Below are 27675 nucleotides of genomic sequence, written 5' to 3'. Positions count from 1 at the left end.
TTTACGACTCTGAAGAGATTTCAGAAACTGAGCATAAGAGAGCCACCATTGTAGCAAAAGATGGCTCAGGAAATTGCAAGGTTTGGGGAGCTGTGAGCCAGGAACTGTGGACAAAGACCAAATATATATGAGAACTATATCTTGGTTGTATGACTGAATCGCATTATCACAACATGTAACGGGCTTGGTACCGTGTTTGGCATTTAGTAAGCATTTAATGCTGGTGTTTGGACTTGGGACAAATTCTTCTAGGACGAGACCCTGCCAGGAGGCTCAGTGAGTGGTCTTCAGAGTCAGGGTCAAACTGGTGTGAACCTTTAAATGTGCACCAAAAAGGACGTATTTAGGAGCAGGGAGATCTCCACTTATCCATTCTTTTTCTCACATGTAACTGAAAAGTCTGTGGTCAAAATAAAAAATCTGGCCTAAATTAGTCCAGGCAACACTCCAGACGGAGAGAACTGGGTAGCAGAGCTCACAGCCCCACGGAGGAAGGAGAGAATGGGGCCAGGGGTGGCTATGCCCAACTTTCCTGTGTCTCTGGGTCTGGTTATGTCCTGAATTCAAAGAGCGGTGCGGCTTCACTGACTGAGAGTCATAACAGGGAATTAAAAACGTACTCAAACCTACAGAAGAGCAAAACCATTATAGTGAGAACTGCTGTGTACATTACCTTTGGTTTGGACTATGTGGCCTTTGCCAGTGAGTATTATCTTTGTATATTCTCTCCTTCCCGCCCCCTTCAGAAGGAGGACACAGAGCTAATTATCCTCATGACAATAAAGCCATTGCCACCAGTGTCATCTGCTCACAGAAGTCTCTTTGTATAGATTCCTGAGAGTGGCTGGGTGCCCCCGAGAAGCATGCAGAAGTGACGGTGAGTATGCACACAAACCAGGGTGCCTGCCTGGGGATGTGAGGGCCCTGCTCCAGGCTTGATGATTCAACCTCAGGGATGGATCCTCCCATCTGCCCAGGGCCTAACAACTAGAGGATCCCTCCCATCTGTGAGTCTTAATGCCTATCATGGAGCTGTGCACTTTAGGGCCTGAGGAGTGGGCCTCTACCCCCTAAAGTGCCACCTTGCTTCTCCTAGGACTGGGGACCAAGTTCATGCACTTTCACCCAGGTCCCCTGGCGAAGCAATGACCTCATACCTTTGTGCTCAGTGGAAACCATGGGCTCTAGAAACAGGGAGACCCTGGTTCAAATCCTGACTCACGTTTTACTGGTGTGAGCTTAGGGAGGTTTACTTAATCTCCCTAAACTTCTACTCTCCTTGTCTGAAAACTAGGAACAAATGCCTACGTTAGGGTTGTAATAAGGAGGGAATGAGACGATACATGTGCAATGAGAAATGCAGATTTTTCCTTCTATGGAGAGAAGCATGCAGCTTTTCCCTACCGTGAGTCTCCATCCTACTCACATGTAACAACTCACTTCTGGCCACCAGGTGTGTGGAGACTTCTCCCTGCATCAAACAATTCTGTGCGACACCAGCTGGGTGTCCTATAATTTAACTCAATTCTGATCCTCTCCACCTGGAGACAGCATCAGATCCCACAGGTTAGGGGAGGGCTCAGTCCCGCAAGACTGTCCCTCCACCCCCACTTCAGATGCTGAGATTATCACCTGTGCTTCTGACTGACCACTCCTTGGGTCCCATTAATTTGCTAGAGTGGCTCACAGAACTCGGATAAACACTGATTTGTTTGCTAGTTTATTTAGGGACTTGATAAAGGGTTCATATGAACAGCCAGATGAACAGACACAGGGAATGCATGGGGTCCTGAGCATGGGAGCTTCTGTCCCCATGGACTTGGGGTGCAGCACCCTCCAGGTGTGGGTGTATTCACCAGCCTGGAAGCTTCCTCAACCCTGTACTACTGGGTTTTATGGAGACTCCCTCATGCGGGTAGGATGAATTATTAACTCCATTTCCAGTCCTTCTTCCCTTTCTGGAGAGTACGGGATGGGTCGAGGATTCCAAGCTTCTAATCATGGTTTGGCCTTTCTGGTGACCAGCCCCCACCCAGAAGCCCACCCAGAGTCCCCTCATCAGAACAAGAGGTGCTCCTAATGCTCTTTGCACTTAGGAAATTGCGAGGGTTTTAGGAGCTCTGCGCCAGGAACTGGGGGCAGAGACCTATACATATGTGTCTTACTATCTCACCACACGTGATGGTGCTGGGCACACTGCCTGGCTCAGGGTAAGACTCGGCGATGCTGCTGCTGCTGCTGACAATGTTGTCTGGCAGCTCAGAACCGGTAAACATGAGCAAACATAAAGAAGCATTAATTCTATAGACCAGCGGTAACAGGGACTACTTGGAGGCATTCAAAACAAAGAGTGCACACGACTGTTTTCAGGTAAGTTACACATCAAAGTGTGAGGGAAATGCTGTAAAACGTTTACAAGGTAAGACAGGAGAATATCCCCAGGACCTGGGGGTAAGGGAAGATCTCGTAAGACCAGTAAGTAAATAAGTGAATAAAGCACCACAAACGTACAGATCTATCAATTCCCCAGCATTACAGTTAAGAACTTCTGATCATGACAGCCGATGAGAGTGAAGAGGTCAGTCATAAACTAGGAAAAGACACGGACTATATACATGTAACTGACAAAAGACTAGGATCCAGAGTAATAAAAACTGCACGTCAAGATGCAAGAGAACTGCAGAGAAACATACAAAAGACGTGAGCAGGCAGAACCCAGAGAGGAAACCCAAAGCCACCATCTTTAGCAAACCAGGAAGCGCAAACGACAACCACAGTGAGATTGTTACACCTGCCGCTGGGCACAGGCTTCCAGGGCTGATGCTACCAAACACGAAGAGCAGTGAGGAAGTTCAGATACCAGCGTGAGTATGAACTAATGCAACCACTTCCAAAACCACTTTGGCATCACCTTGGTAAAGCCAACATACACCTGGTAAGGAAAACATACCACATTATGGCCCAAATTCCACTTATGTGTATATCCAGATAAGCCCTTGCATATACATCCGGAGGGATGCAGAAATATACTTAGCGGCAGTGGTTTTTTATTTTATTTTATTTTTATTTTTGAGAGAGAGAGAGACAGAGCCTGAGCAGGGGAGGGACAGAGAGAGGGAGACACAGAATCTGAAGCAGGCTCCAGGCTCTGAGCTGTCAGCACAGAGTGGAACGCGGGGCTTGAACCCACGAACTGCAAGATCATGACCTGAGCCGAAGTCAGACACTTAACCGAGTGAGCCACCAAGGCGCCTTTTTTTTGTTTGTTTGTTTTGTCTTGAGAGAGGAAGACAGGGTGTAAGTGAGCGAGGGGTAGAGAGAGAAAGAGAGAGAGGGAGACAGAGAGTCTCACAAGGAGGGGGGGAGAGAAAGTGGGGCTCACACAGGGCTCCTGTTTTACCAGAAATGGGGCTCCAGCTCACCCAACGCAGGGCTCGAACTCACAAACTTGCAAGATCATGACCTGAGCGAAAGTCAGGTGCCCACTTAGCAGCACTGTTGTCACAGTGCGAGACTTGAAACAACACAGATGTGGGACAAAGCTGTGAATAATACCATCATGTAGATGAAGGTGTGTTCCCAGTTAAAACTTTCCAAGGTCTTCTGTTGCTGGAAGGACAGAGGGACATTGATATGCTTTATTTTTTGTTAATTCAAGTATGCATGTAAAGTTTTACAGATAAAGAGAAAGAAAATATGTAACTTCCAAACCAGGAGAGGAGAAACAATGGAATAAAGAAAAGTTAACCAGCCCAACAAAGATAAAAAAAAAAAAAAAGTACAAAAAAAGATTAAAAATAATATACTGGGCAATGATAGTGATGGGAAAGTTGATGTAACTGTATTACTATCAGAGAAAACATACTTCAATGCAAGAAGTATTATTTGGTGCAAGAAACAGGGACACTGCATTCTGGTAAAAGGAACAATTTATCTGGAAACTAACAATTCTAAGCTCTAACACATCTAACAATTCATGGTCAGTTACAAAAAGAACTTAATAGCAGATTTTAAAACATATTTCTTTCAGTCACTGATACTCAAAGGCAAAAAAAATTGTAAAGATATATAGAATATTTGAGGCACAAAATAAGATTTTCGGAATAAAGATACAGTGTATTGGAATAACAAAATAAAGTTCATCTAATGATCACATGTGGAACCGTAGACTTAACAGGAAACAGTCTTTTTGAACATTCGTGGAACATTAGGAAAAGAGTGACGAGGACCTAGGTACCAAAGCCAGACATGAGTATCCTTGTCAGAGCAAAACATTGCATGCCTGCCTCCCCCCCCCCCCCCCCCCGATTTGTTTCAAACTTTTTTCCATGTCTAAGTTTTGACCTTCTCTTTCTGCCCTGTTCCCCTGCTCCTAACCTGTGGAATCCTCGTGCTAGGGCTTGGGGACCTCTCCTGCCTGTTCTGAGGGGGGTCTGGCCAGGGGTGTCCACGGCAACATCAGCATTCAGGGTGTGGGGCTGCAGGGAAGCCTCTAACCACGACCACGCGCTCTGTGCTCTGCTGTCGTAGAGCTGATCTTGCCAATGTTGGCCGTAACAAGGCTTTCTTCCAGGGTTCCTCAGCTCCAGCTGTTACGACTGCAGTCTGTAGAATCTGGTGAGACTTTTAGTCTGTACAGTGCCTGCTTTATTACATGATTTTCTTGCCAGACAATAACTGCTCAGGTAATAACTGAATAATCATGTTTTCTAAAAGTATAAATGCCTGAAAGGTTTATTTATTAATCCGAAGCATCTAACCTCTCCAGTTCCACCTGCTGCTTCGCTGGGCTCCTTCTCACCTGGCTGGCTACTGCGTCCTTCCTCTGCCTGGCCCTCTGGCAGGTGCTGGGGCACCCCAGGGGCCAGCACGGCCCTCCCCCATGCTGACTTCATTCTCACCCAGGGGTCAGCTCACCCTAGGGTCAGCATGGCCCTCCCCAGTGCTGACCTTCACTCTCACCCCAGGGGCCAGCACGGCCTTCCCCGGTGCTGATGTCACACTCACCCCAGGGGTCAGCACAGCCCCTCCCCAGTGCTGACTTCAGGCTCACATGGTCCGACATGAGTCGCCTCTGCTGACCTCTCCCTGCTCTCCAATATCACACTCCAGACACCCCATCTTTCTGTGCCCAACTTGTCCCTGCCTTGTGACTCTGGCTGGTGCCATCCTAGAATTCCTTCTCAGAATTTGGATTTCAGCTTTAATGCCACCTTCTGAGAGAGGCGCTGACCATCTGGCTTACTACACATCATCCTCCTATCTTAGGTCTCTGCAGGGTGCTAACTGCTGTTGTATTTTCTACTCTCACTCACTGCCCATTACCCTCCACTAGAATATCAACTCCATGCAGGGACTTTGTTTACTTTATTGCTGTTGTAACCTAGACACATCCTGGCTTCTCACAGGCACTCAGTAAATGAATTCAGGAGCTATACGAAGGCGGCAAAGAATAGACTTGAGAGAACAGAGAAAACGAAGGAGAGAAAAACCATCAAGAAATAATTCAGTAATGTTTCCCAGAACCGAAAGCTTATGAATTTCTAGAATGACAGGGTCCACTGAGTTAATTAGCACCATGGTGGGGGAAGGTTGGACACATACATCCCGATGTTTACAAATTCAAAAACTCGACTTACATGCCCCATTTCTCAGGAAGCTAGGGGGTAATGTTTCATCAGAAGGAAGTAAATGAAGAAGAGGGAAAAAATAGGATAAGAAAACGAAACCAAAGCCAGGGTTCCAATATGGCAGAGAAGGGAGAGCCAGGAGGCTGGGCACAGGTGAGGGGCACAGGTGAGGGGCAGCCATCCCAGACTGAAGGTCAGGAGGCGGCAGAAACAGCACTGAGAAGAGAACCTGGGAAGTGGGCACCCTGAGGGACCCTGACGCCCAGCCAAGTCTTTGGGGTTCAGTTAGTAACAAGGATGTAGGAGATGAAGCAAAAGGGGAGAAAAAGGCAATTACAGCAGGGAAGACGAAGCCGCACAGGAAGGAAAAGCAGCCACGTTTGCCAGTGGTCCAGGTGTGAACTGCTTTCACAGACACCGGACTCAGCTGCCTGAGCTCAGGGTGGGTGGGATGGGAGCCCAGAGCTCGACCCCCTCCTGCCGTGGGGGGTGGGAGGGTAGGCAGTGTTCTTTCTCCTTTGTGGGAACACGGAAGGTAGATTGGACCATATGTGTAGTTGCAGCTCATGTATAAAAACTACTTACAAAATAGAAAGGTTCAAGAGAACTTGCTGAGTAAGTACCCTGCTGGTAACTTTCTGTTCTAAGAGGGTGTCACCCAGTATGCAGTTTTGTTTATGACTTTGCAAGGCCGTTTTATGTTGACACTTGCTCGTCTACAGATTATCCTGGAAGTATGACCCTTGTGAGACTCGGTAAAGCAACAATGACCTGAAAGCATTCATATTTTGTTCAAATGGAAATGTTCCCTATTTAATAACTATGAGCTTTTAATTATACAATGATCACCTTAAAACATTTCAGAAACCTCATTATATAAAAATTCTTTCCAAGAAAGGAGAAAAGGCATTTTGAGAATTATGAAAATTTTCCATAAATAAAAGATTAGTAGAGTATAATTTCAGGGAACAATTCACATCAATCAACAAAATAAATTTTCAAGAATTTCAAGAATATGCTGGTGATTATTGTCTCTCAGGACTCAAATGCAGATTAACTGACCTTATTATAATTGATACCGCACATTGTATGTCTATAATTGACACATTTTGCATATCTGTATTTGGAAAGAAGAGTAAAAAGAACAATTAAAATAAAAAGGGAGAACCCAAATGAGTCATAAACGAGATCTTGAAGGGGCTTTATCCCACTCTTCCGTTTCCACCTTTAATATGGCAGTTTAAAAAAATCAGAAAGAGGCCAGAACCAGAGAGTTGAATGTGTCACACAGCAGGACAGAGTCTCTGCTGTATTTCCTTTGGGCACTGCTTATTTTCTGAGGGAAGATTCTGGGAGTGCCACCAATGTCACCTTCTCACGGCCCCATCATGCACTCTGCGGATGCTGGGGCTCAACCAAGGGCTGGCCCCGTGGGAAGGGAGGTAAGGGGGCTTTTGTCTGGGGGAGCAGAAATGACAGCGCGTGTGCAACAGCGTGTGAGCAAGCAGTGTGCGTGCAAACAGCAAGAGAGCAAAGTGTGTGCAGACAGCGTGTGAGTAAACAGTGTCTGCAAACAATGTGTGAGCAGTGTGTGAGCAAACAGCGTATGTGCAAAGAATGTATGTGCAGACAACAGCGTGTGTGCAAACAGCCTGTGAACAAAGAGTGTGTGTACAGAGGACAGTGTTACGTGCAGAGTGTGTGAGCAAATGGTGGGCAGAGCTGCAGGTACACGTCCCAGAAGGGGTGGGGGAGCAAAGCCTGGGGCCACTGTCCGTGGAACCTCTCTGTAGCCAGACTAAGAAGGTCTGGGGGTATCTGAGTTATAATAAAATATGTGTAAACCCAGGCTGCTCATTCATCAAGTTTTTATTAAGCACCTACTATGTGCCCACACTGCAGGCAGTGCCGCAGGGAGTGCAGAGGAGAAGACACGGTCTCCACCCTCCAGGACCTTACAAACCTAGAGGCAGGATCAGGTGGATGTGTGACCCGGCAGCACGAGACACATGCACGGGGCAAGTCCCAGACCGTGTGGAGGCCAGTGGCTGGGGACACGTGGTCTCTGGGGCAGGCTGCTGGCAGGCTGTGGGGTTGGCCACGAGAGGGCCCTGGACACCGGCTGGGACAGGGCTGGGCCTGGGCGTACGAGGCCAGGCTCTAACCTCCTCCTGACCCGAGGACCCGGTGACCTCTCCTGTGCCCACCACCGCCCTTCTCCCGGGAGAACAGACTGTGTGTGTGGAGTCAGGCGCGACACAGGCTTCCTGCTTTGTAGCCTGCAGCAGACTTGTCCAGGCTTCCAGGGAGGGGACCGGATTCCAGGTGTGGCTTCAGCGGATATTTGCCCTGGTGCTTTTACAGGACTGGTCAAGAGGAGGATATTCTGGACGCCCTGGACAATCTGCCTCCTGTGGCCACACCCACGGGTTCTATTGATCACTGGTCACAAGTGGTGAACCAAAGCCACACGTACGCAGATCCTTCCCCCAAGTCCACAGGTCCTCCAGGGGGTCCCGCCTTCTTCAATGCACACACATCAGACGCTCAGCTCTCTCCTGGAGAAGCATGGAGCCCATGCTGACCCCCGACTCCGCGGCACTCCAGGAGGCTTATTACGCAGCCCGGAAACCGTGGCGGGCTTTGGCCCTGTCCACTTGCGTGCGTGTGGGTGCTTGAGACTCTTGAGCTGGGGGGCAGTGCGGCTGTCTCAAGTGCTGGGGAACGCAGGCAGCAGAGAGGGTCTGGGCAAGCGGGAAGCATGTGGATTGGGCCTCACAGTCACCTGCTTTTTCCTAGGAAGAGTCAGCGTGGGATGCTGGACGGGGCAGCAAAACACTGCTTCTCCTCTAACTCAGCATGGAGAGTGCAGAGCTGGGTCAAAGGCAGTGGGCAGAAGAGGGGCCCCATGGCCCTCGGGTTGGAAGTGTGCATGGGGAGCCCCGGGGGCTGGGGGAAGAGCCTGACTACGGCTGTATGGCACAGCAGCAGCACTGAGCGAGCCTCCACGGGCCCCGGCCATGGGGGGGCGGGGCCCACCTGCTCCAGGTGCGATGGCCAGACACCCCGTTCCCAGCACAGTCCAGGGCTCCCAGGGGAGGGGGGCGTCGGGGGTCATGGGCTGGGGGAGGCGCGGGGCTCAGGGTCTCAGCAGGAGGCGTGTCCCAGGCCACTTGAGCCACAGGAAGGGCACCAGGCGCCGGGTGAAGGTGGCCGTGAACGTGTAGATGAGCTCTTGTGACTCGGCGTTGGTGAAGGTCACGGTGCCCCCCTCGTAGTCCAGGGCGATGCCCACCCTCCGTGGCCGCAGCGCAGGGAAGAGCTCAGCCTCGGGGTCAGTATTGGCCCAGATGCCCGCAGACGAGAGGCGCAGGGCCCATACCCCGTCCTCTGGCCGCAGGGACACGTCTCCCTTCCTCTTCACAGAGTCTCTGGCCACCCCCACCATGCAGCTTTCCAGGACCTCCTCCCCCTCCTCCTCCTCCTCCTCCTCCTCCTCCCCCAAAGACTCCTCGTCCTCATCTGTCTCCCAGTCTTCATACCCGTCCCCGTAGCCGGCCTCCTCCTCCTCCTCCTCCTCCTCCCCCTCCTCCTCCTCCTCCCCCTCCTCCTCCTCCTCGGACCAGCCCTCCCTGTCCACCTCCACCTCCCAGTACACCTTGCCCCAGGTGAAGCCCTTACTTCCCAGCACACCCGGCTCACAGTCAAACTGATGTGGGTGCAGGTAAGTGCTCTGGTACAGGCCGCTGTACGTCACACACTTCCAGTCTTCTGACAGCTGCAGGTACCCGCTGGCCGACTGCGGGTCCAAGGTGACACTCACTGTGGGGACAGCAGAACCAGGAGTCACCGGTAGGTGGGAGGCAGGTCTCCAGGGCTGCCCACTGAATAAGCCCAGGGGGACCAATCCCAGCTCAGGGGCATGCAGGACACGACCTGACAGCAGGGCCTGGGGCACACACGGCCTCTGGCCAGTTGCATGTCTTGCAGAGGAGGGTCAGACGATCAAGTACAGGCCTCTGTGGCTGATTACAGACACAACGCGGGGGCTCAGACCAGCAGCTGGGAAATCCCGCTGCGAGAGGGAGGGGCCAGGGACAGCAGGGACCAGGGTGCCTCTCTGGGGGGAGGGCGTTCTTTTTCTCTACAGGAGGTGAACTGGGATAGCTCTTTGGACACTTACCCGTCTTGTATTCCAAGTCTCTAAGCAGCTTCCCTGGGGAGGAAAAACACAGCAGTGACCATCGAGCCCCACACACGTATGGGCCTGTGTCCTACTAGGACAGGAATCATTTCCTGACAGGCCCCCATCACTGAGACCCAAGAAGAAAACAGAAAAGAAGCAGCAGACCCAGGAGTAGGGCTGGACAAGGTGACAGCAGGGAGCTGGTTCCACTCCTCCAAACAGAGCCCTGGCTCCGGACTCGATCCGCGACTCCCAGCTCCTGACCCCCCACCCCCGTGCCCTCCGTGCCTGGCTCCCGACTCGATCCGCAACTCCCAGCTCCTGACCCCCCACCCCAGTACCCTCCCTGCCCAGCTCCTGATCCCCACCCCAGTGCCCTCCCTGCCCAGCTCCTGATCCCCACCCCTGTGCCCTCCCTGCCCAGCTCCCAACTCTCACCCCAGTGCCCTCCCTGCCCGGCTCCCGACTCGATTCGCGACTCCCAGCTCCTGACCCCCCACAACAGTGCCCTCCCTGCCCAGCTCCTGATCCCCACCCCTGTGCCCTCCTTGCCCAGCTCCCGACTCTCACCCCAGTGCCCTCCCTGCCCGGCTCCCGACTCGATCCGCAACTCCCAGCTCCTGACTCCCCACCCCAGTGCCCTCCCTGCCCAGCTCCTGATCCCCACCCCCGTGCCCTCCCTGCCCAGCTCCTGATCCCCACCCCTATGCTCTTTCTGCCCAGCTCCCGACTCTCACCCCAGTGCCCTCCCTGCCCGGCTCCCGACTCGATCCACGACTCCCAGCTCCTGACCCCCCACGCCAGTGCCCTCCCTGCCTGGCTTCTGATCCCCGACCCCAATGCCTCCCGGCCTGACTCCCATCCTAGTGCCCCACCCTGGCCCTCACCTTGGAACTCTCTTAGTCCTCGCTGCAGAGACAGCACTTTTTCTGAGAATTCTCCTGTCTTTTTTTTTACCACTCGAGCAATGGGTTTCCCAATCCAGAACTTCTTCCGCGGATACCTAGGGAAATGACACAGGGACGCTGTTACTTAGGTCCCCCTGCATTTCTTTCAATTCTCACAACAATTATGAAGCGGGAAGGACAGGTATGACCATCCCCACTCAAATGACAGAAAACCAGGGGGTTAGAGGCAGAGGGAACTGCCTGCAGCTGAACCAGGACTTGAGACCATCTACAGACTGGACATCCGTGCTGCTGTGCACTGGGCCCCTGGTCACCTGTCCCGTCTCCACCCAGCACAGCTGGGGTCACGCAGAACCCGCAAGCCTGCACTTCTCAAGGATGTGCTCTTGCTCCCCAGCAGGGAAGGTGGTGGACACGGACACCATCAATTCAAACAGGTCAGGTTAGCAGAAGGGCAGGGAGGACACAGGGCACTCTCTTACCTGTTCAAGAAGTCCCTGCTGTCCTGGAAGGAGAAAGCACAGCATCAGTGGGATTCGATCAGACCCCACTCACAGGCCACAGGTCTGTTAGGAGCCAGGGCACCCATGCACAGTCCCTTCCCCATGGCTCTGGCACCCAGCGGCATGGCTGGTCAAAGGTTGTGGCTCATGATGTGTGTGGTGCCTCCTCCCCTTCTTCCATTTTTTTGTTTGTTTTTTTTTTTTTTTAGTTTTTAAAAAATGTTTATTTATTTTTGAGAGAGAGCATGAGCAGGGGAGGGGCAGAGAGAGAGGGAGACACAGAATCCGAAGCAGGCTCCAGGCTCTGAGCAGTCAGCACAGAGCCTGATGTGGGGCTTGAACTCATGGACCTCGAGATCATGACCTGAGCTGAAGTTGGACGTTTAACCGACTGAGCCACCCAGGCACCCCCTCCCCCTATTTCCTTTGAAGAGCAGAAGCCCTGGGATCACAGTGGGCAGACTGCCACCCAGCAGAAGACTACACTTCCCAGATGACTTTGTGGTCAGGCCTGGTCACATGACCGAGTGCAGCCAATGGGATGTGAAAGGAAGCAGAGAGGAAATTTTGGGGTGCTGTCCTAGCTGAGACCCACACCCCTTGAAGCAGGTGGAACCAGCAGGTAGAGGCACCCAGCCTCCAGGATAACCTCACGGTTGGCCGCCCGGTTCCTGGAAGAAGGGAAAGTGTTCTCTCTGAGCCAGGGTATTGGGTTTGACACTGCAGCTGCCCTAATGCCCCAGTCCTGCAGACTGGGGCAGAGGGGGCGACGGGGACACAGACGGGGACACAGACAGGACACTGATGGCAGGCAGGGGAGGCCAGGCCCCGTCCTTGAAGCGCTTGTCCAGAGACTAGCTGTGAGTGTCCAGTAAATCCTTCTAATCTGCGCCCCCCCCCCCCCCCCCGACACGTACACCACGGCCAGCTCAGAGAGGCCACGAATGCACCCGCGTGGCCAACAGGTGTGCCAGCATATGGGCACAGGGCCACGGGTCCAGATTCATGGGGCGGAATCCCCAGCAGCACAGAGGCCGGCCAAGGCCATCTCTTCATACACCTGGAGAGCCTGCCTTGCTGTCTCTCCCTGAGGCTGCTGGCCCGGAACAGACAGCATTTTCCTGGAGGAGACCCTGGGGGCTCCACCACAGACACACAGGCCCAACTGCACACCAGCAAGTGAGACCATCCCAGGCCTCCTCCTGACTTGGGGAGGGGGAGGAAGATCAAGCACAGCCCTCCAGAGGCCGCTGAACCCTGGTCAACGGGTGGGACTCTTCCAGAGGCTCTGAGCCCTGATTAGGGAGGCAGGACACCTCAGAGAGGCCGTGAGCCCTGATCAGGGAGGGGGCACTCCTCAGAGAGGCTGTGAGCCCTGATCAGGGAGGTGGGACACCTCAGAGAGGCTGTGAGCCCTGACCAGGGAGGCGCGACACCTCAGAGAGGCACTGAGCCCTGATCAGGGAGGGAGCACTCCTCAGAGAGGCACTGAGCCCTGATCAGGGAGGCGGGACACCTCAGAGAGGCTGTGAGCCCTGATCAGGGAGGGGGCACTCCTTAGACAGGTTCAGGAGCAGGGAGTCACAGAGTTGTTTCAGGTCAGGACTCTCCCCCTGACAGCATCCAAGCTGCCTCCTCCAGGGAGTGCTCCAGAGGCTCCCTGCCTGCTCTCTGACTTTTCCTCTGGGGGTAACTACAGTTGCAGAAAAAAACCTCGCCCATCAGTCTCCTTCCCCAGCTGCCCATCTCCTCCAGTCCTTCAGGTCCCTGAGAGGAGCTGCCATTCAGCTTGTGCTCAGCCCCCCACCCAAGCTACGTCTGCTCCAAACCACAAGAATCAGCCCCCACTGGACTGGCTAGCAGGCGGACTTGTGAACGGTAGAATTGAGGACAGGAGCAGACATGGAAAGAGCAATGACCTTCCCTTCCACTTCCACAGCACTTTCTAAAATTCTTACACTTTTTTTGGTAGAAAATTTGCTTTTTGAAGTGACAGCATACGCCAGTCATGTCATCTTACACTCACTTGACTGCTGGAATACGTGGGGCAGTGGGGTTATCCTGCTCACGTTTCGGGAGAGAAAACCCAGGCCTGAGAATCAGTGAGTGTCCCAGGTACCCCAGGTAAGCGGTAGGGCAGAGACCCAGTGGTGAGTGTCCCAGGACCCGCAGGTGAGCGGTGGGGCAGAGACCCAGTGGTGAGTGTCCCCAGGTCCTGGAGGTGAGCAGTGGGGCAGACACTAGTGGTTGAGTGTCCGGTCCTGGAGGTGAGTGGTGGGGCAGAGACCTAGTGGGTGCGTGTCCCCGGTCCCGCAGGTGAGCGGTGGGGCAGAGACCCAGTGGTGAGTGTCCCCAGGTCCCCCAGGTGAGCGGTGGGGCAGAGACCCAGTGGTGAGTGCCCCAGGACCCGCAGGTGAGTGGTGGGGCAGAGACCTAGCGGTGAGTGTCCCCAGGTCCTGGAGGTGAGCAGTGGGGCAGACACTAGTGGTTGAGTGTCCCGGTCCTGGAGGTGAGCAGTGGGGCAGAGACCAAGTGGTGAGTGTCCCAGGATCTGCAGGTGAGTGGTGGGGCAGAGACCTAGTGTTGAGTGTCCCCAGGTCCCCCAGGTGAGCGGTGGGGCAGAGACCTAGTGGTGAGTGTCCCAGGTCCCCCAGGTGAGCGGTGGGGCAGAGACCCAGTGGTGAGTGTCCCCAGGTCCCCCAGGTGAGCGGTGGGGCAGAGACCCAGTGGTGAGTGTCCCCAGGTCCCGCAGGTGAGCAGTGGGGCAGAGACCCAGTGGTGAGTGTCCCCAGGTCCCCCAGGTGAGCGGTGGGGCAGAGACCCAGTGGTGAGTGTCCCCAGGTCCCCCAGGTGAGCGGTGGGGCAGAGACCCAGTGGTGAGTGTCCCCAGGTCCCGCAGGTGAGCAGTGGGGCAGAGACCCAGTGGTGAGTGTCCCCAGGTCCCCCAGGTGAGCGGTGGGGCAGAGACCTAGTGGGTGCGTGTCCCCAGGACCCGCAGGTGAGCGGTGGGACAGAGACCCAGTGGTGAGTGTCCCAGGTCCCCCAGGTGAGCGGTGGGGCAGAGACCTAGTGTTGAGTGCCCCAGGTCCCGCAGGTGAGCGGTGGGGCAGAGACCTAATGGTGAGTGTCCCCAGGTCCCCCAGGTGAGCAGTGGGGCAGAGACCCAGTGGTGAGTGTCCCCAGGTCCCCCAGGTGAGCAGTGGGGCAGAGACCCAGTGGTGAGTGTCCCCAGGTCCCCCAGGTGAGCGGTGGGGCAGAGACCCAGTGGTGAGTGTCCCCAGGTCCCGCAGGTGAGCGGTGGGGCAGAGACCCAGTGGTGAGTGTCCCCAGGTCCCCCAGGTGAGCGGTGGGGCAGAGACCCAGCGCCCTGGCCTCCCGCCCCTACCCTGGGAAGGTTGCTCACCTGCATGAGCTCTGCTGCTGGCTGCTGGGCCTTGCCCTCCAGCTCAGAGATGAGCAGCGCTAGCCGGGCCAGCTCTGAGACACCCTTGGTCTTGTACTTCTCTCTACCCTCCGTGAGCTCCTGCTCCAGTTTCGCCAGTTGGTCCAGCAAGTGCCGCTCCCGCTCCCTCAGGAACTGGTGGCTCTGCTCAAACTCAGCCACTATGTCCTGCCTCTGGTCCTGGAGCTTCTTCTGCGGGCACAAGGAGGGGAGGAGGGCATGACTCCTCTGCTGTGGGGTAGAGAATCCCCGCAGGCTCTGCTCCTGCCCCCATCCAGGGCCCCCCCCCCCCCCCCCCCCAGCTTATGTCTGATGTACAAAATATGTCCCCGAGCTCTGCCTCATTGGACTGTATCCTATTCCCTCAGTGAAACCATGGAATATCTGTGTTCAGGGACTATGTCCTTTCCTGCCTCCACATCTCCCTGCTTAGTGCAGGCTGGAGTCTGGCCAGAGTTAGAACCCCTGTTGACTGATGTCCATGCACAGTGAGGGCACAGGGGCTCCTTGGACTTGGGCCAGCTCCTGCCTCACTCTTCTCCCCCAGGATCTCATCATTCACTGTGGGGCCTCCATATCCCTGCAGCACACAGCTCCCTGACACTGACGCTCCCCCAGGAACCTGGAACATGTCCTCCTGACCCGTTCCTAATCATGCACGTGCTGTGCTGCTTCTGCATTCTGACTGTGGGCAGCGGTCCTGGGACAGGACTCAGTATCCACAGTGTTCTCAGAGCCGCTCAGGCCGTCCCTGGCCTCCTCCCTCTTCCCAAACCCTCCGGCTCCCCTCCACCATCAGAATCTCATCTCCCTCCCCCTCTGATAGGAAGGACTCAGCCAGGAACTCGTTGGTCCCTTACACTCTGGCCATCCCTAGCACAACAGCGGCAGCTGCCAGATGGGACCCACAACTATGGTGAGTCACACAGAAGGAACCTTAGCTGACACAGGGCCACTCCTGCAGCAGATGAGGATGCCAGCCCAAAGCCACCCTCCCGGCAGGGTTTCCACTGCTCACCCTCCCCTGCTTAGCCTTTGAACAGGGCCTCCCCTGCTCAGCCTTCCCAGCACAGCCTCCCCTGCTCAGCCTCTCCTACTTGGCCTCCACTGCTCAGCCTCCCAGGCAGGGTCTCCACTACTCAGCCTCCCAGCAGAGCCTCTCCTGCTTGGCTTCCACTGCTCAGCCTCCCCTGCTCAGCCTCCCAGTAGAGCCTCTCCTGCTTGGCCTCCACTGCTCAGCCTCCCCTGCTCAGCCTCCCAGCAGAGCCTCTCCTGCTTGGCTACCACTGCTCAGCCTCCCCTGCTCAGCCTTCCAGCACAGCTTTCCCTGGTCAGCCTCCCGGCAGGGCCTCCCCTGCTTGGCCTCTACTGCTCAGCCTCCCAGCAGGGTCTTCCCTGCTCAGCCTCCCAGCACAGCCTCTCCTGCTTGGCCTCCACTGCTCAGCCTCTCCTGCTTAGCCTCTGAACAGGGCCTTCCCTGCTCAGCGTCCCCTGCTCAGCCTCCTGGCAGAGCCTCCCCTGCTCAGCCTCTCCTGCTTGGTCTCCCCTGTCAGCCTCCCAGCATAGCCTCCTGGCAGAGCTTCTCCTGCTTGGCTGACACTGCTCAGCCTCCCCTACTCAGCCTCCCAGCACAGCCTCCCCTGCTCAGTCTCCCGGCACAGCCTCCCCTGCTCAGCCTCCCAGCACAGCCTCCCCTGGTCAGCCTCCCAGCAGAGCCTCCCCTGGTCAGACTCCTGGCAGGGCCTCCCCTGCTCAGCCTCCCAGCACAGCCTCCCCTGCACAGCCTCCCAGCTCCCCCTCCACACAGCCAGCTGCCTCAGGCTTTGTGCTGACAGCCTCACTTACCAGGGCGGTGAGGATGTCGGCTTCTCCCTTTGCCTGAAAGCCCTGAATCTTGTCTCTGTCTCTCCTGAGGGTGCTCAGGTGGTTCAGGATCTTCTCCTGTGGGGAGATGGGCGGTGGGGACAGGTGGGTGCTCCGGGTTGGGGAGGGAGGTGGGGCTGCGGGGCGTGTGGGGGGAGGGGCGTGGAGGGCTCACCCTGTGGGGCTGGGCAGCCTTCTCCACGAGGACGGCCGAGTGGGGCCGGTGCTCCCGAGACTCGCGGCACATGACGCACAGAAGCTTGCCGTCGTCCTGGCAGTAATAGTGCAGCTTCTCGCGGTGCCGCTCGCACAGCCTGCCGTCTGCCTGCTCCCGGGCCCCCTCTCCGGGCTGCCTGTCCTTGTCCACCTGCAGCCGCTCGATGTTCTCCACCAGGCTGGCCAGCTGCCACACGGGCCGGATACTCTCCTTCCTGAAGGGCTTCTTGCAGAGTGGGCAGACGGGCCGGCCGCCCGGGGCCGGGCGCACGTCGCTGGTGCAGACGCGGCAGAACACGTGGCCGCAGTCGATGGTCACGGGGTCCCGCAGGTAGTCCAGGCAGATGGAGCAGGTCACCTCCTCCTCCAGGCTGCGCAGTGGGGCCGACGTGGCCATGGCGTCCTCGGCTCACGGGGGCTTCTTTGCCTTGGGGAACAGACACGGTGTCAAGAGCGGGCGGGGCTGGGGCGCAGAGTGGCAGCCCGCACTGCCGGGGACAGTCAGCAGAGGCTTACCAGAGCCCACAGCATGCGGGCGAGAGGACCTCACCCACCCTCCAGGCCAGCCCCACATCGTGCACATGAGGAAAGGGAGGCCCAGAGAGGGCACTCTGGTGGGCTGGGGAGCACAGCACCAGCAGCCCAGGCCATGCTGCTGGGGCAGCGCTCCGGCCTAAGACCCTCTCCATCCCTTAGTGCGGGGAAAGTGCTCTGACATACCGAGTGCGACAGGGTAGGACGCATGTTAACTATGTGGTGGAAGTGTGTTGTAACACACAGAGGCCTGTGGTGTCTCCTGTGTGCACGGTGCTCCCTCAGCTGTGCACCTGCTGCACAACCATTCCTGGGGGTACTCATGCAAGACACTGATGTGGGAGGAGTCCCCGGGTGGCTGGAGACGACACTGGTCCTGTCTACCCATATGGCCAGGCCCACCTCCTGTCTGGGGAAGGAGCCTCGGCATAGCTGATGAACAGTGGCCCCCTGCCCCTGATTCTGTGTGACAACAGAGACGCCTCTCAAGCACTCTGAGCCTCGGTCTGTTCATCCATAAAATGGGAACACTGATGCTTACCTAGAAGTTTCTACATGGGCGGAGACAAAGGATTGGTGAGGGCACAGGACACAGAGGCGGGCACAGAAGTCAGAACCCTTGGTTCCCAAACCTGGTGACAGTTCGAAGCACGAACAGAGCAGGAGAGGAGGTGAGGACGCAGCAGCCACAGTGGCACGTGCTTCAATTACAGTCCCTGAGGGGCAGGGACCAGGACAGGCTGGGGAAGACAGCCGGCCCACAGGGCACATGGGTCACCGCAAGGCTGGAGCAGGCACCTGCAGACACAGGTAAGTCACTACCACTAGTGGCTGTGTGCGGGGAGAGTGTGTCACAGCCCGGTGACGGGGAGGCCCTGCCCTGTGGTGACGAGCTGGGACGAGTTGGAGATGAACCCCAGAGAAATGACACGGGAATAAGGTCTTGTCCCCAAGATGCGATGCGACAATTACAAGAGTGCCTCATAGGCTGTGAGTACCGTGTGGACGTGAGGGATGCTCCTAATGCTGATGACCAACAGCAGCATGGATTCAGAGGCTGTGGCCTTGAGGGACGCCACGCGCACACAGAGCTCACGGGAAAGAACAGACGGCTGTGTCTGGGGTGTCAGCGAGGCTGCGACAGACCCTGGGAACTGCTGGTCCCTCACCAAGAGGAAGCTGGTCGGTGCCGGGCTCTGGCAAGGGGCACCGTTACTGTTACTGCTGCTGGGGACGGAACGTGCTGTCCTTGGGGCTGGGACGTACGGTTGCAGCTTGCTTTGAGAACAGCAGACCGCAGGGAGCTTGGTGACAGCCCCTCCTGCGCACCTGACCATGGTCACAGCCAGGCCCCATGCCGACACTGCACGAAAATGCCCACACACGTAGCAGATGCATGAGGCTGTCTGGGGGTAACAGAAGACCACCACATTGCAACCCGCATTATCAGTGGATGCTACAGGCAAGAAAGGTATTAGGGAACACGGTAAGTCCCATGGTGCTGAAGGCCCTCCCTGTGGATGACCTCCCAATGTGCCCTGATGAGGGGAGTATCTGGTGATCACCCCAAGCAGTGACCAAACCCAGCATCGCTCAGAGAGGTACAGACTGGCACTGGCTTCCCAGTACGGCACCATATGGAACACTCGGCATCCCCTGTGAAGGAATCCTGCCAAAAATGTTTGACCTGAAAGGATCTGATGAAGCCTGTAGACCTAGCTTCCAACATACAGAAAAGATGAGGGACAGAGAAATGAGCTAAACCACAGGATGAGGAAACAATCCGATAAATTCAGACTAAACCACAGTATTAAGAAACAATCAGATAAATTCAGAATATAGGACCTTCCACAGGACAACTGGCCCAGCCTTTAAATCAGTCAATGTCATGGGGAAAAAAACAAAAAACAAAAAACTCTTCTTGACATAGACTGAAGAGAAATAACAGCCAAATGCAAATACCTTGACTGGATCCTGTTTGTTAAAAAATAATTTTTTTTTTTAACATTTGTTTATTTTTGAGAGACAGAGAGAGACAGAGTGTGAATGTGGGGGGGGGGGGGCAGAGAGAGAGGGAGACACAGAAGCAGAAGCAGGCTCCAGGCTCTGAGCTGTCAGCACAGAGCCCGATGTGAGGCTCGAACCCACAAACCATGAGATCATGACCTGAGGCGAAGTCTCAAACCCACGGACCGTGAGATCATGACTTGGGCTGCAGTCAGATGCTTAACCGACTGAGCCTCCCAGGCACCCGTTTTGTTTTGTTTTTTTTTTTTTTTAAAGCTACAAAAATAGTTTTGGGACAACTAGAGGAACTCTGACAAAACACAGTACTAGGGGCACCTGGGTGGCTCAGCCGGTTAAGTGACTGACTCTTGAAGTCGGCTCAGGGCATGATCTCATGGTTCATGGGTTTGAGCCCTGGGTCAGGCTCTGAGCTGACAGCATGGAGCCTGCTTGGAATTCTCTCTCTCTCCTTTTCTCTCTGTCCCTTCCCCATTTGTGCTCGCTCTCTCTCTCTCTCTCACACACAAAATAAATAAACATTAAAAAAAGCCTGGGTTCTGGATCATAAAAAATCATCATTAATTTTTAACAGTGTTTACTGAGGTGATGAAGGGGAACACACGTTTAGGTGATTCATCCTGCCGTATTTGGGGCTAAGGACTATCACTTTTAAATGGTTCAACAAAACATCATACAAAGTTAGAATCATTTCCTGAGGAGGGCGTTCTGGTTTTCTATCACTTTTAAAGGAATGTGTACAAGGGTCTGGAATGACCAAGGCCGCTGCCCCCTTGTGGATGTTCAGTGTGGGCACACAGGCGGTGGGCCCGGACAAACCAAAGGTGACGTGAATTGTGCGAACCCCATGTCTGTGAGCCTGGCCTGAGCAGGCAATCGAGGCTCGGTGTCTCCATGCACCGTCCCACACCCGGTTACACGGATTCCATCCCAAACACACAGCTCACGCTGCCGGTTGCACACACGACTGGATGTGTAAACTGGTCAGTCCAACAACCGAGGGTCACGTCTGGGGCCCCAGAGCCGGGTGACCAGCTTCTTGGGACACTCTTCTGGGAAACTGAGGTTCAGTGAGGTCAAGCAGTGTGCCCAGGGGCACAGGGCTACGGCGGCTCGACTGGATCCTCCTCCTCGGCTGGCTCCCTGGGAAATGCCAGGAGCTCAGGTGAGGCCACCCACATGGAAGCGCTTTGTGAGCTGCCCAGTGTGTGCACTGACCAAAAGCACAGCAGCTCAGATTCGGAGAGGGCTCCAGTGCAGGAGCCTTGGCAGGCTGGACCTGCTCACGCCAGCGAGACTCTGCCCTTTGTCTTGTGCAATGCCTCTGGAACATTCTATGTCATTGGATTCCACAGTATGGAGGGGCAATGGTCCTGCTCTGGGGCAGAAGGAACCACGGAAAGAGCTGGAAACCCTTCCAGGCCATACCATCCACCCAGTCCCCATTACCCTCAGTGAGAATTCTGACACTTGAGATCATTTCGTGGCCTGCCTGGTACCAGCGGCCACGCACCACTGCTCTGGGGTGGCAGGCACACCCCTCGCTCTGCCCCTGCCCTGGCCCAACTGCCCCTTGTTTCTTCATGGAAACCGTCTTCCGCCCCCGCAGGTCCTAACTTCCCCTTCAGCTGTCTGTAGTTCAGCTGCCCCACACTGTCCTCCCTGCCTCCCACTGCCTTGGGCTCCCGGATGCCACTGAAAGGGACCTGGAAGGCACCAAGTCCCAGCTGTGGGCTTCACGGCCCAGAGCTGCCAGTGGCCTCCAGACTGCTTGCCAAGCCCACGCGTGGGGTGTAAACAGGAGCCCCTTCTTGCTTGTAATCACAAAGCACTTAGCTGATGGCTCCATTCCCCATGGGAATCCCATTTAAGGGCTCCTGGGGCCCCAGGCTAAGCCCCATTTCTTCATCCGAAATAAGCAAATTCTCCTAGAAGTAAACACCTGTGATGCCTTATAAATCTGGAGACGACAGAATTCGGGGCAAAACCCAAGTGATCTGGATCTGGCTGCAGAGAAGTGGCTGCATCTTGGCTGACGATGGAACCCTCAGGTCCTGCAGCCCTGGCTGTGGCTGGCAGGTGGGCCACAGTGTTGGGGGACACAGGTTGTGCGGCCAGTGCACTCCTGAGGTCACACGTAGGCTACTGTCCCCACAGGACCGGCGTCTGTGGTGCTCTGACGCGCAGTGGGGCTGGGCTGAGTTGCGCTGTGAGCAGTGGAAACCCCAGGGCTCAGGGGCTGTGGCAGCCATGGTGGTGGATGGGACCGGCTGTGACGTGCCACTGCAGGCTGTAGGTAGCAGGCTGTCATGCTTCCCCCACGTCCCGGACACCGGCTACGTGCCAGGCACCGAGGATACGGCACAGGACAAACGTGGCAAAGTCCCTGCCCTCCCAGAGCTCCGACCAAGTGATGCACGTGCGTGACCCTTTGGAAGCTGAGACTGGAGCTGGCTGATACACAGCCCTGCAGGGTTTCCCAGCACCTCCTGCCTCCGCGGCCTGTGTTCTGGTCCCCCAGGCCGGCCTCCCGTCCGGCACGCACATTCCACCGCATGTTCAGATGCAGGTGTGCCCACGCGACCAGCCCGGTTAGCACCCTTCGGTGGCTTTCTTCTGGTGCCCCAGGGATCAAGTCAAAACCCCTTCCAGTCCTCCCTGAGGCCAAGGAACCTAGGCCCAGCCCTTGTCTGCAGTCTCATTTCCTGCCACCCCCCACCCTAACCCGACCCCATAGCCAACTCAAAACCCTCTCCATGTCTCCCAAAATGCTATGCTCCCTCCTGCCTGAGCCCTTAGAAAATGCTACTCTCTCTGCATCGAACGCTATTCCTTTCCCGCTTAGCTGAATGCCACCTCCTCTGGCCATTCTTTCCCGATCAGACTGAGACCACAGGCTCTTTCCCTTACAAAGCCTGAGAGCGTCCCACGCTGTGCCCTGCACTTCTTTGCAGTGCTGAGTCCTGGCTAATGAGCCTCATTACATCTGGACAGAGACTGTCTGCCTTATGCCCAGCATCCAGCCCAGGGCCAGTACCTCCTAGCCAGGAGGTGAAGAAGCACGGGCACAGGGCATCTGATGCGCACAGATGCTTCCTACATGTCTGTACAAGGGCAAGCAATCGCAGCCACCTGTCGTTTCCCCTCCGCCCAGACGGCGAAGTAGCAGAGGGAGAGAGGGGTGATTTCTCCACATTCTCCACAGCAAGACCAGCAAGACCACATCACCAGCACCCTCCTGTCACGGTGCCTGGGTCTGGCTGCAGGGATGCAGACACTGAGGGAGGAGGGAGAGCCATGTCTGGGGAGACAGATGCCGTGGCATATGTGACACAGGTGACAAATCACTGCCCTCTCATCCTACAGATGCTACCTCTTCTTGCAGGGGTGGGTATCAACAGCATGTTTGTAAGGTGCATTTATGTGATTGTGAGCTGATGTCATTCATGTCCATTGCTTTTTGACACTATAATTCTACCTCTGACGAACAGGCACACCTTGGAGATTTGGGGGTTCGGTCATACACTCCCACAGTAAAGTGAAGATCACAATAAAGCAAGTCAAAGCAATTGTTTTGTTCTCCGGTGCATGAAAAAGTTGTGTTTAATAAGTCATACAGAGAAAGACAGATACCATACGTTTTCACTCTTACGTGGATCCTGAGAAACTTAACAGAAGACCAGGGGGGAGGGGAAGGGAAAAAAAAAGTTAGAGAGGGAGAGAGTCAAACCATAAGAGACTCTTAAAAACTGAGAACAAACTGAGGGTTGATGGGGGTGGGAGGGAGAGGAGGCTGGGTGATGGGCATTGAGGAGGGCACCTGTTGGGAGAAGCACTGAGTGTTGTATGGAAACCAATTTGACAATAAATTTCCTATTAAAAAAAAAAGTGTGTTTACACTATACTGTCGTTTATGAGGCGTGCAGTCACGTTATGTCTAAGAAGCAACGTACGTTCCCTAATTAAAAATACCGTATGTAAACAATTCCAACTGTTGTCTGAGCTTTCAGGGTAAGTGTCCCCGCTGGTCACAGATCACCACAACAACTGTAATCATACTGCAAAGGTTGGAAATACCATGGGGATTGCCAAAATGTGACGCCAACATACCAAGCAAGAAAAGGCCGATGGGAAGTGGCACTAAGAGCCTTGCCTGATGTGGGCTTACCTCAAACTTTCCGTTCGTGATAATGCAGGATCTGCAAAGAAAACAGGTCTGCATGTAGTCTGCTTCTGATGGCCACCTGGACCGTTTCCTGCTCGGGACAGTTACAAACACGGTTCTGTGAACGTTTCTGCACCCGTGTCCTGGTACACACAAGCGAGCAAACGCATCCTTAAGCGGATCAAGCCACACTGTTTCCACACTGACTGTACCACTGTATGCTGCCACCAGCAGGCTACAGGCATCCATGCTGCCCCACGGCCCTGTCGACACCGGGTACTATCAGCTTCTAAACTGTTGCCAGTGTGGAGGATGGGAAACAGGATGCGTGCATATACGTGCGTGACGTGTGCATGTGTGTGTGATGTGTGCATATATGCGAGTGACGCTGAAGGAAGAGGGAGGAAGCAAGACGGAGCGCAAGGGAAGCAGCATGAGAGAGGCCGAGCACTGGCTGAGGAGTCCCACCACAGCAGACAAGAGCAGACGACGGCACGGCGCTCCCTGGTCCCGGCGGTAAGTGCTGCAAGAGCTTGGTCTTTGGGCGAGCGGTCCCCCTAGCTTCCATTCTTCCTTCCTTTGCTAACTCTTCCCAGTTCCCTTCTGGGGATTATGTGCTTAGGGCAGAGCTCTCCCTCAGCTCAAGGGTGGAGCGAGAGAGTGCATGCGATGCCTCCTTGGCCACGGTGCCTGCTTCAGAGGTGAGAACATGACTCAAGGACTGATAGTCACAAGGAGACCGAGTTTAGATGGGGAAAAGATTCTGTGGTTTCTCGAGAACGTGCAAGAGGTGAGGTCATATGGTTTGGAGCTACATGAGCAATTTTGCTAAGTCTGTTTGAGAGTGAAGCCAACCCAGAGAGGAGGTACGAGAAACTGGTTCCTGATGACATCCTGTAAAACCCTGTATCAGGCTGTGCCTGAAGCTAGATTGACCCTTGAGTTCTGCCATCACGTGAGCCAATAAATGCCCTTTATGCCCAGCCAGATTGGACTTGTGTGTCATTTGAAAAAAAAAAAAAAAAAAAGGAATCCTGACTGATACAGCACAGGAAGTTGCTGAAGGTTACTAGGCTGAACTATACAAAGCATTTGTGAAAAAAAAAAAGAACAACCAAAAAAACAGCCTATTCATCTAGAGAAGGGCAGACACTGGGCAGCAGTTCCCTCTCTGGCCCCACAGGTGGAATACAACCTGCCAGGACAGCCAGGTCTCCAGCCTGCTCTGGCCCACCACGGCCCTTTCCCACGGCTCCTGGATGGTGCGAGGAAACACCATCGAAACCTTCTTTCACCCCGGGCTGTCCTTCTAACCAAAGCCGACAGTGAGGACTCCTGGATCAGCACGCAAACCCGGATTTTCACCCAGCTGCAGTCACTCAGATGTAGAGCTTGCGGCTACATTCTTGACCTCTACACAGCTCGGTATCACAGGAAGACATGGTGGGGGGAAGCGGGGGGAACATCCAGGCCGCTCACAGGGCAAACTGAAACAGACGTTGGCCGAGCACAGCAGCATATTTGATGTGCCACACAAAGTCATGGCCGTTAACAGGAGCAAGCAACGCAGAATAAGCACGGATGAAAGACGGAGGCCAGGCGTCCCCTGTGCTGGTTTTCCACAATTTGGCTATCAGGCAGGAAAGAGCCAGTGACGGGTTAGTGAGATGGAGATATCCTGACCGTTCACTTCCCAGACGGCGGAGGGATCTGAGCAACTGGTGAGTGATTTACAACTTTCCGTCAAATTTCAGATGCCCATGGCATCACATTTCAGTCTCTCAAGTGTGATCAGCAGCACATCCTGATTCAGCTGGCAGGATGTGTGTTCTGTGTGGAACATACCTAAACTGACAGCACTGACGATTTGGTGGAACGTAGCAGATGTCCTACAAAGGGCCACGAGGGCCAGCCTAACACAGCTCTCGACCTGGGGCTCTCCCGCACTGCACGGCAAACAAAGCCTCCTGCAAGCTGGCCCCCCTGCCCTGAGCCAGGAACACAGCTGTGTCCTCAGGGCCCCTGCTCCCCACCCCTGGTCCTTGTCCCTGCTCCTGCTCATCCCTGAGGACTTGACACAGGCCAGCCCCTCGTGAGACCTTCCCTGTGCTCAGAGCTTAATGGCTCTGCCCAAGGACCACTCCTCGCTGACCCTCTCAGCTCCAGCACCGGGCACAAGGCAGGAGGTCTGTCGACTGTCTCTCGAGCACCACCCTCTTCATGCTCCCCCCACACTTGCCCACACCTCCCTCCCCCTCAGATGAGACGCTCTGACCACAAACACTTCCCAGATTGCTTCTCGCCTCCCTCCACACACAGCAGCTTGGGGACAAGTTCAACCTTTCATGTCTACCGATCTGGCAGGTGGTACTTCCTCCTGGATGCCACTCAAATTAAGCCTTTATTTTCCAAAACCGTTATCTTCCCATTCTCCATCTTTTCTGTTCTGATCCTGGGGCCTAAGGCTGAAGTCACCCCAAGAAACCTCAGCTTGGACTACGGACTTCCTTCTGCGGTTTGCAGGGCTCTCTGGGGTGGTCAGCCCTTGTCTGAGACCAGTCTGTCGCTCCCTTGCAGGGAAGTGACATCTAAGAAGTCATTCACTGCTCCTGGGCCTCAGTTTCCTTACCTCTTAATGAGGAGAATAATAATGTCTTGTCAAGTTCACTGCACTGTGTGAAGTTCAAGTGAAGCCACATAAAGTGCTTTCAACAGCAAGAAGCTCTATAAACACATGCTAGCAAGGACACAGGAGCCAACTTGACAGGGCACCCAAAAGCCAAAGCTGCAACAATTTGAGCATCAAAATAAAGCAGTATTGGATTATAACCCAAAGTATAAAACAAATACCCGCGAGTCCGTGCTGATACAAATAAATGACTGAGTTAATAATTAAGGAACACGAGAGACTGAACTCCCCTGCAGAATTCCAAGTAATACACGCAGCTGCTTGTCCTCAGGGAGGAGGAGCACGCCCCCCTCCTTGGAAGTGGGCTGCACACAGTCGCTCACTTCCAGAGAGTTCAGTATGAAATGTCGTAGAGTGACTTTACACCTGAGGGGCCTGGCTACACGATGCCAACGGGTCACAATCAACAGCACGTCATACATCGTGTTGACACTGTGGGCGGCCTTCCTCTGGGGTCCTCCACCCAATCACCTGCAGCGGGTCTTAGGAGAAACACATCACAGGGATTCCAGTGGAGGGGCGCCCAGAACACAGATCACCGGCAGGCAGTGAAACTGTCAACATCATCACAAACAAGTCTGAGAAACTGCCACAGCCAAGGGGGCTTTAGGGAGCCATGCTGACCAAATGTCACCTTGTGACCTGGATGGGATCATGACACAGAACAAGTGCTTAGGTGAAAACTCAGTCACTCGGAGTAACTATGGACTCTGGCCAATAAGGTATCAATATCGGTTCATCAGCAGTAGCAAATGTGCCGCATGTAAGATGTTAATAGACGGGGGGAAAGGGTTAGGACCCGTGGGAAGTCACAAACAGGGGTGCACAGGCGGAGCGTGCGGTGTCACAATCCGGGGCGCACACGGGGAGCTTGCGGTGTCACAAGCCGGGGCGCACACGCAGAGCGTGCGGTGTCACAATCAACCCGGGGCGCACCGGGAATCTGGAAGTGCCTGCCCCCCCCCCCCCACCCCCCACTTGCTCCTCCAGGATGAACTGACACAGCCTGTTCTCTGAGGCGACCGAGGCATGAAGTCAACCGGGCAGCGCGAACCGGCTGCAGGATGGAGTGAACGTGCAGCTCCAAGCCCGGAGCCTAACCTGGTTCATTCCGACCAAACCCTCCCCCGCCTGGCGGACGAGCAGACGGAAGCAGTCTCGACGCGGGCCCCGGGCCACCTGCCGGCGCCAAGAGGGCCCGGGAGGGCAGTGGCCCCGCACCCAGGCGCACCGCACCCCCCCTCCCCGCCGACTCACCCCACCGCCGGTCTCCACGCCGCGAGCTCCGGGCCGGGGGCGCTGCTCTCGCTCGGCGGACGGTTCCGGATCGCGATCCCCGCGCGTCCCCGCCGCGCGGTCTCCGGGATCCGCCGGGCGCGGCTCCGAGATTTCTCGGATCAGCGCCCGGATTGGCTGCTGCCAAACTCCGCCTCCCAATGGGAGCCCGCAGCTCTGCTACGTCACTGATCACTGGGCAAATCCGCGGGTCTCTGCAGGGGGCGGGGCATCGCGGG

General features: G+C 55.3%; 1 protein-coding gene across 2 annotated transcripts; it reads right to left on the bottom strand.

Annotated features, from left to right (window-relative positions):
• Positions 1 to 3825: 3825 nt before the first annotated feature.
• Positions 3826 to 27550, bottom strand: LOC132666542 (tripartite motif-containing protein 26). Of its 2 annotated transcripts, XR_013555440.2 has the most exons (9): positions 27419 to 27550; positions 16708 to 17175; positions 16515 to 16610; positions 14631 to 14861; positions 11207 to 11229; positions 10704 to 10819; positions 9814 to 9846; positions 5002 to 9452; positions 3826 to 4955 (listed from the first exon to the last, which is right to left on the bottom strand). XR_013555440.2 is itself a non-coding variant. In XM_078446475.2 (8 exons), the coding sequence occupies exons 2-8, from the start codon at positions 17143 to 17145 to the stop codon at positions 8770 to 8772; spliced, it is 1620 nt and encodes a 539-aa protein (XP_078302601.2). In that variant the 5' UTR covers positions 17146 to 17175; positions 27419 to 27550; the 3' UTR covers positions 3826 to 8769. The 2 variants fall into 2 exon arrangements, 1 of the variants encoding a protein (XP_078302601.2); XM_078446475.2 differs by having other exon boundaries at positions 3826 to 9452.
• Positions 27551 to 27675: the final 125 nt, after the last annotated feature.

This window comes from Panthera onca, chromosome B2 (assembly GCF_046562875.1).
Source record: "Panthera onca isolate mPanOnc1 chromosome B2, mPanOnc1 haplotype 2, whole genome shotgun sequence".
Lineage (NCBI taxonomy): Eukaryota > Metazoa > Chordata > Mammalia > Carnivora > Felidae > Panthera > Panthera onca.
Note: the sequence above shows the minus strand (reverse complement) of the source record. Positions and strands in the feature narration are given on the sequence as shown.